An 8,000-nucleotide genomic window follows, 5' to 3' on the forward strand; every position below is an offset into this window, starting at 1 on the left:
CTGGGTCCCTCCCCAGCTCGGCCAGCGGGCGCGCAAGACCGACGTAGACGCCGGGCTCGCCAATGGCGGGTGGGGGCGGGCCTGGGCGGGGCTCTCAGGCAGTCAAGGGACAGTACGGCCGCCTATAGGGTGGAGGGGTGGGACCCGGAGGGGTCGCTGGCCAATGGGCGCGCTCGAATGAACAGTCGGAGACGCGTAGCAGTGACGGCGGGCTGCGACCGTGCCAGGGTAGGGCGCCCCTCACTTAGCGGCCAAGAGCAGCAGGGCCATGCTTCGGGGGGCGCTGCGGTTCGGCTTGGGCCCGGGCCTCTTGGGCCGGAGGCTAGGCACACACAGAGGAGGCTCTACTCTGGGTAAAGCTGAGGGCAGCGGAGGGTGTCGTGGTTCTGGGGTGTCCCCAGTCTCCAGCCATGTGACCTTCAGGACTCGAGGTCCCGGTCCGCGCTGGGAAGACAGCGGGTCGCTGGGAGCAGGAGGTAACCTTGCCTGCCGGAGCTGGTAGAGCCTGGACAGGGGTATGGATCCCAGGGTCGCCTTTCTCAGGTGACAAATCCCAGATCCTTCTGTGCCTGAGCTTACCACCAGAATAGCAGCCGGGCTGATTCATTGGTGGCACAGAAGTGCATGAAGTCCTGCTCGCGTGCAGGATGCTGTGCTTAGCGTTGTGGCCGTGAAGGAGGAAAGGAGAGAAAGAGAGGATTCGATAGATGTCCTGCAGGTGCCTGAAGTGTAGCTGGAGAGGGAAGGCTTTAGTAGACCGGTTCAAGACTGGAGAGAACCCAACTCGGAGGGTACCCTGCACTGCCAGTGCCAGTAGCTAGTGTAATTGTAGCAGTACATGGAGCAGGTGGGAACGGAGATCAGCCTTGAAAGATGATGTTTACTGGCTCAAGGAAAGCATGAGTTCCAGGTTCTGGGGAACTGAGCAAAGGTTAGGAGGAGGAAAGTATTGTTCTTGTGCGAGGAATTAGCAAAGGCCATCCAGATAGAGAGTTTGAGTAGTAGTATGAAATGTACTCTGGACAGGTAAGGTTAAGTCCAGATCAAAGAAAGATTCGAATGCTGAGAAGAGTTTGAACTTTGAATTGGAGACAGTGAGAGAAGACTTGGAGATTTGTGAGTTAGGTGTGAAAGACAAAAGGATTCATGTATTCAAGACATTTATTGAGCACTTAGGATGTGCCAGGTACTGTTCTAGACTGGAGATTCTATGGAGAAGGTAGACATAGTACAGCATGAAGCAATCACAGATAAAGTTGCAAGTGTGTTGCATGCTGCAAAAGAGCGGTTCACGGAGCTATGAGATAGCGTGACAGGAGAACTTGGCATAGTCTAGGGGGTCAGGAAAGAAGGCATCCCTGAGAAAATGATAACTGAGCTGAGATCTAAAGGAAGCAAGGAGTTAACTGGGCAAAGAAGTGGGCACAGAGTTTCAAAGCAGGGAGAACACCTGTGTGGATCCCCTGTGGCAGGAATGAAGGGGCTGAGGCTGGAAGGTTCGGGGAGGACAGGGCAAACAGGAGCCAGATCATGCAGTGTCTCACAGGCCACGTGAAAGATTTTGGACTTTTATCCTTAGGGTAATGGAAACCCACTGGAGGGTTTTAAGCAAGAGAGTGTGTGATTAAATTAGTGTTTAGAAAAGATCATTCTAGCTGTGATATAGAAAAGAAGCTGGGGGGTTGGACAAGAGGGGAATGAGTGGAAACAGGAGCTTTTAACAGTTTAGGTGGGAGAGACGTCATGGTTTGGTCTAGGGCAGTGGTGGTAGAGATGGGGAAAAAAAGGGGACAGATTGGGCAGATTGGGGAGATATTTAAGAGGCAAAGTCATCAGGACTTGATAACAGACAACATGAATGTAGGTTTGCTGATGGTGATGGATATCCAGGATAAGGTGCCACTCAGAGGTCCGTGCTTTAGAGGGCAGTGCAGCTCTAGGTGTGCCGGGACCTCTTGGTCCAGGAGCCCGCGCTCAGGGGAGAGAGAGGTCTGCACAGGAGAGAAATATGTGTAAGTCCCCTAGCCAATGGAGAGACTAGAGAGTGTCAGTTTTAGGAAGTTGAATCTTGCAGTGCTGGGTATAATGCACTCAAAGGAAGCGAGACTCTGGTGTAGAGAACATGAAGCCAAGCTGTGGAGTGCTGCTGGGTGCGAGTTGGCCTCGTGAGAAGGAATGGCAGTGAGGACTGAAAACTCGGTGATCAGTTTAGCCCACCTTCTCCTGTGCCCATCCTCTAACACACACACCCCCTCCACCTCCTGAAAAGGAGATGTATGGCCCTCTTTGACCATAACTGTATCCCACAGACTGGGATGGAAAGGTGTCGGAGATTAAGAAGAAGATCCAGTCCATCCTTCCTGGAGGGGCCTGGAGTCCACTGTGTGACACCAGCCACCTGCCCCCCGAACACTCCGATGTGGTGATTGTTGGCGGTGGGGTGGTTGGCCTGTCCGTAGCCTATTGGCTGAAGAGGTTGGAGAAGCAGCAAGGTGCCATTCGGGTGCTGGTGGTGGAGCGGGACCACACGGTGAGGCCTGGGGTGGGGCAGAGTCAGGAGTGGGGTGCAGACTCGTATTTTCTTAAGGACTCAAGGGGAGGAGAGGAGAGGAAAGACCTCATTCTTTGAAGGGCCAAAGGGCAGGGACTGTGCTTTGGCCCTTGTTGAGAAATAGCCCCAGGTTCTTCCTCCCTCAAACCAGAGACCTTGACAATAAGGTTTTTGCTTTTGGAAGCAAATTTCACAACGTTGTATGTCTTGTGATCTCAGAGGTCTGGCCTGCATTCAAGCTGTGGTTAACAAACAGCTGTCACGATGCCCTTGTAGGTTACATTACTTCTGAGGTTTTTGCGCTTTAATTGTTCCTGTTTACCACCGTCAGCTAGTCACGAATCTTGCTCCTTTGGCCACATCCCTCTGTTTTCCAATCAGTAGAGCAAACGTCAGTCTCCTGCCTTGTACTTCCAGGCCATTACCATGTTGTACGACGGCGCCCAGCCCTTTTTAGATGACTGAGCCTCTCTGCTCTGTGTATCTTCTAGTAAGGATTTTAATAGCTATTGTCCTTGATGGGCTGCTGATGGACTTGCATATAGGTTTATGCAAGTTTAGATTATAAACTTGCAAGTAGGGCTCCCCTTTAACTTTGGGTACGTGGGACTTCCCTGGCGGTCCAGTGGTTAAGACTCCGCACCTCCACTGCAGGTGGCCCAGGTTCCATCCCTGGTCAGGGAACTAAGATCCCGCAAGCAGTAGCGCGGCCAAAAAAAAACTACCTTTGGGTATGTGACTGTCACCCTCCAGTACAGTATTCTGCTCGCGTGGAACAGGGCCCACGTCGCCTTCTCTTGTCTTTCCACAGTATTCCCAGGCCTCCACCGTGCTTTCTGTGGGTGGGATTCGCCAGCAGTTCTCGTTGCCTGAGAACATCCAGCTCTCCCTCTTTTCGGTCGAATTTCTCCGGAACATCAATGTACGTGCTGTGAGATTTGGGGGTGGGGTGGTGACCCCTCCTTTAGCCCAGAGAGGGGAGCAGCCCAGCTGGCTGGGCGAGCATGGGCACCTAGGAGTTGGAACCCCCGGTTTTCTTCCCAGTGGCGGTGCCCGGAGAGGGCTTCCCTCTGGGTCGGGGCACCGAGCCCGGGGGCTGTGGTGAGAAAGCCAGGAAAGCTCTCCCTCCCTTCTTGAAGTCAGCTTCTTGGAGGACCTTTTCTTTGCACACAGGAGTACCTGGCCGTGGTCGATGACCCTCCCCTGGACCTCCAGTTCAACCCCTCTGGTTACCTCTTTCTGGCTTCAGAGGAGGGGGCTACGATCATGGAAAACAACGTGAAAGTGCAGAGGTGGGCGCCCGGCACGGCTGCCATGCTGCGTCTCAGCTGCCCACACGCAGTGGGCTCTGACTCACTTTCGGAGCCGGGGTGACAGAGCCAATGAGACAGGCCCTGCTCCCTAGGAGCTCAGTCCGTCAGGAAGACGGACACAGGCAGACCTCCGATGCCCTGTGCTAAGTGCTGTGACACAGACACGGACAAAGCGCTGCCGTGGTGGTTCCTAAATTCCCAGGTGATGAGAACCACCCAGGACACATCCCTCCTAATAAGTCAGGATCTCTGGGGAGGGGCCCACAAATCTGCAAATGTTTTCTCTAAGCTGGAGAGCTAAGCTCGTAGGCTTTGCCGGCCATACCGGGACTCGTGTAAAAGGCCGTGGGTCTCATGACCAGTCAGTCAGGACTATCATCTGAGCCTGTGAGCTCTTCACTGGGCCCCGACGCCCCATCTGTCACCCTGGGCTCTAATCCCGGCCCGGGTTCACACCTCCTCACGGCTAGGTTGCTCCCCAGCACCGCGCCAGGGTCTCCTCCGCCCCCCTCTCGCCCAGGCCATCCCGCCCCCGTATGGCTGGGCAGGCAGGTTGATCACTGTGCCTGAGACCCTTCAGCAGAACCTTCTACGAGTTTCACTAGCGACATCAGGTCACATCCTAAATGCATTATAAATATTAACTCGTTTAATCATCAGAACATGCCCATTTTACATGTGGGAAAACTGAGGCCCCCAGAGCTAGTAAGCGGTGGCGCTGGGACTTGAACCAGGCAGTCTGGCTTGTGAGTGTGTCCTTTTAGCGCATACAATGCTGCCTTTGGGCATGAGGGTCCCAGAAGGAGACAGTTGTGCTGGTGAGCAGGATTGTTCTAGGAGGTGGACGGGAAGGCTGTCCTGGGCAGAAGGAGTGGAGGGAACAGAGTGACCCGCCCTGTTGTGAAAGGACGAGGAACAGTTAGGGGGTGATAAGGTGTTTAGCGTGGCCAAAGGGAGGCTAGGGTGTCGTAAAGGAAAGGGGGGGTCAGATGCTGAAGAGCCTTGACTAGGAGCTTGCTCTTTTCCAGGAAGCAAGGAGGCTACGTGGGGAGTTGGGGGCAGAGGAGTGACATGAAGGAGGTGACTTGTGGAGCTGGGGCCCATACTTCTCCCCCCGTACACTCACCCAGCACACATACGTAGACCCACACATTTCTCCAGGCAAGAAGGAGCCAAAGTTTGTCTGATGTCTCCGGAGCAGCTTCGGAAGAAGTTTCCCTGGATAAACACAGAGGGAGTGGCTTTGGCATCTTATGGTGAGGCTTGCTTGCAGAGGGCGTCAGGGGTTGAGCGGCACCTCAGGTTACGAGTCTCAGCACCCCACAGCCAAGTCCAGGAGGAATGCTTCCCTCCTGGCTGGCAGGGCCTCCCCCGGGCCAGGCCGGCTCTCTGTCCTTCCGCAGGATCTGACTCTGGTGCAGTTGGTCAGTGTGACTCCCCAGCTTACGAGCCCTAAAGAAGAGTTAGGGGTGCAGGAGAGACAACAGGAGAGGAGGGTCCTAGCCCACCTTCACGCGTCCTCTTTCTCCTCACAGGGTTGGAGAACGAAGGTTGGTTTGACCCCTGGTGTCTGCTCCAGGGGCTTCGGCGAAAGGTCCAGTCCATGGGGGTCCTTTTCTGCCACGGAGAGGTGACACGTGAGTCTGCGGCCCCGTGTCCACTGCTTGTGACCTCTGCCAGCCAGGACGCCAGCCCAGACTGGGTCTTACCTTCACGCACAGGCTGAGCAAGGCCTGTGCTTGCTTAGGATAGGGGGTTCTCCCCCGGGGACTGGTCCTGGGCATCCTGGCTCTGGCTCCTAACTGCATTTGTCCGTGATTCGTGATCTGCTTGAAGATTTTGGCACTCTCCTGTCCTGTGCGGCCAAGTTCATCCCGGTTACCCTGTCTCTTTGCTTCAGTGTCTGTGGGAAAGCTTCCAGCCTTCCAGCTTTCTTTCCTTAGGAAACCAGTGGAATCTCCATCTCCTTCCTCTTTGAGGCCTCAAGGGCTTATTTTCTTTCCTTTTTCCTGCAGGTTTCGTCTCTTCATCTAACCACATGGAGACCGCCAGTGGGGAGAAGGTGACTTTGAAAAGGATCCATGAAGTCCATGTAAGTTCCCGGCCTAGGTGTCTCCTTTACCAAATGAGAAACGTAACGGCTGTCATTTTGATCTTCTTCCACCCACTTCCAGTGTGGGTAAACTGAGGCTCAGGAAAAACTGGACCGCTCCCTCCTCCCCCCTCTCTGGTGCCCATAGGTGAAGGTGGACCATAGCCAGGAGTACCAGCCCGTGGAATGCGCCGTAGTGGTCAATGCAGCGGGGGCCTGGTCTGGGCGAATCGCAGAGCTGGCTGGCGTTGGGAGGGGGCCGCCTGGCACCCTGCAGGGCACCAAGCTGCCTGTGGAGCCGAGGAAAAGGTGACTTGCCCAGGGCCGCGGGGGGGTGAGAGGAGAGTCGGGGAGGGGAGTTGCTGTTCTCGCCGCTTCTAACGCCGCTGGTCACGGCAGGTATGTGTACTTGTGGCACTGCCCCCAGGGACCAGGCCTGGAGGCTCCGCTTGTCGCAGACCCCAGCGGAGCCTATTTCCGCCGGGAAGGATTAGGCAACAACTACCTGGGCGGCTGTAGCCCCGCTGAGGTGAGCTCTGTGGGGTCGGGGTGCCTCTGAGGTGAGCTCTGTGGGGTCGGGGTGCCTCTGAGGTGAGCTCTGTGGGGTCGGGGTGCCTCTGAGGTGAGCTCTGTAGGGTCGGGGTGCCTCTGAGGTGAGCTCTGTGGGGTCGGGGTGCCTCTGAGGTGAGCTCTGTGGGGTCGGGGTGCCTCTGAGGTGAGCTCTGTGGGGTCGGGGTGCCTCTGAGGTGAGCTCTGTGGGGTCGGGATGCCGGGGAGACGACAGAGAGCGGGTGTCGCTGAGCAGTCAGGCTTCTTTGGCGGGCCCAGTGCTGGTCCTGATGTCACGGTCCCCTCTGGCTTTGACTTGGGGTCTCTTCCCCCTATCCGCCACTTACCAAGCAGACACGTTAAAGAGGCCAGCGAGGCCTGGGTCTGCCCGTGCGTCCCGGGCAACGTAAGCCTTGTCCCCACCTCTGCCCCCAGGAGGAGGAACCAGACCCAGGGAACCTGGAAGTGGACCATGATTTCTTCCAGGAGAAGGTGTGGCCCCATCTGGCCCGGAGGGTGCCAGCTTTTGAGGCTCTGAAGGTAACTGGAAGGTGACAGATGGCCCCGGAGCACCTGGGCCCCGCGAGAGGGCCTGCCTGCTGTGTTTGTGCCTCCGCCCCACGGGACCCGTCCCGCGAGCGTGCTCAGCGGTGGTGGAGGGTACCGTGCGCCGACCCCAGCCGCGAGTGGGTGGGGCGGAGCGCGTGGCAGCCCTCCCGAGACCCTGCGTCCTGTGCCCCGCAGGTTCGGCGCGCTTGGGCCGGCTACTACGACTACAACACCTTTGACCAGAATGGCGTGGTGGGCCCTCACCCCCTCGTCGTCAACATGTACTTTGCGACGGGCTTCAGCGGCCACGGGCTCCAGCAGGCCCCCGCCGTGGGGCGGGCTGTGGCAGAGGTGATGCTGGAGGGCCGCTTCCAGACCATCAACCTGAGCCCCTTCCTCTTCAGCCGCTTTTACTTGGGAGAGAAGGCCCAAGAGCGCTGTATCATCTGAGCCTGTGAGCTCTTCGCTGGGCCCCAACGCCCCATCTGTCACCCTGGGCTCCGACCCTGGCCCACGTTCACACCGCCTCACGGCTTGATTGCTCCCCAGCACCGCGCCAGGGTCTCCTCCGCCCCCCTCTCGCCCAGGCCATCCCGCCCCCGTATGGCTGGGCAGGTGGGCCGACCACTGCCTAAGGCCCAGGCTGACAGAGAACGATGGGGCGGGACCCCAGGACTGATCATGGCCCAGGCTGATGCCACGCACCAGGAGCCCAGCCGGACAGAACACCTCAGGGGACCTGAGCACCGTGGCCCAGGACTGGCTCCTTCGTGGGACCGACCCAGAAAGACTGCCTCTGCCCCCTTCTCGGCAGAGCCCAGGCAGGGAGCATTCTGGGGCAGCCTGGCCCAGGTCTATGGACTTGTCTATTTACCCTATTCATCGATCAATAAATGTGATTGACGCCTTCCTTTCAGTCTTCTGTCCCTTCCTCTTTTCACCTCAC

The 8,000-nt window shown here is 57.2% G+C and overlaps 1 protein-coding gene across 4 annotated transcripts; it reads left to right on the top strand.

The window, feature by feature from the left end:
• Window positions 1-221: 221 nt before the first annotated feature.
• FOXRED1 (FAD dependent oxidoreductase domain containing 1) lies at window positions 222-7,964 on the top strand. 4 transcript variants are annotated; one of them, XM_082340576.1, is made up of 11 exons: window positions 222-353; window positions 2,310-2,530; window positions 3,363-3,473; window positions 3,725-3,843; window positions 5,026-5,120; window positions 5,400-5,501; window positions 5,880-5,956; window positions 6,105-6,265; window positions 6,356-6,485; window positions 6,941-7,045; window positions 7,250-7,964. In XM_082340576.1, exons 1-11 carry the CDS (start codon window positions 269-271, stop codon window positions 7,502-7,504), a joined length of 1,461 nt encoding a protein of 486 aa, XP_082196702.1. In that variant the 5' UTR covers window positions 222-268; the 3' UTR covers window positions 7,505-7,964. The 4 variants fall into 4 exon arrangements, with proteins under 4 accessions (XP_082196702.1, XP_082196704.1, XP_082196701.1 ...); XM_082340578.1 differs by having other exon boundaries at window positions 232-515; XM_082340575.1 differs by having other exon boundaries at window positions 235-476.
• The last annotated feature ends 36 nt before the right edge of the window (window positions 7,965-8,000 follow it).

Source organism: Balaenoptera borealis, assembly GCF_965194805.1.
Source record: "Balaenoptera borealis genome assembly, chromosome: 11".
Classification (NCBI taxonomy): Eukaryota; Metazoa; Chordata; class Mammalia; order Artiodactyla; family Balaenopteridae; genus Balaenoptera; species Balaenoptera borealis.

Excerpts from the sequence above, each read along its gene's own strand:
- FOXRED1 (XM_082340575.1), top strand. The coding sequence starts at position 269 with ATGCTTCGGGGGGCGCTGCGGTTCGGCTTGGGCCCGGGCCTCTTGGGC. Across the intron at positions 2,531-3,362 it reads TGGTGGAGCGGGACCACACG|TATTCCCAGGCCTCCACCGT; the intron begins GTGAGGCCTGGG and ends GTCTTTCCACAG. Across the intron at positions 5,502-5,879 it reads CTGCCACGGAGAGGTGACAC|GTTTCGTCTCTTCATCTAAC; the intron begins GTGAGTCTGCGG and ends TTTTTCCTGCAG.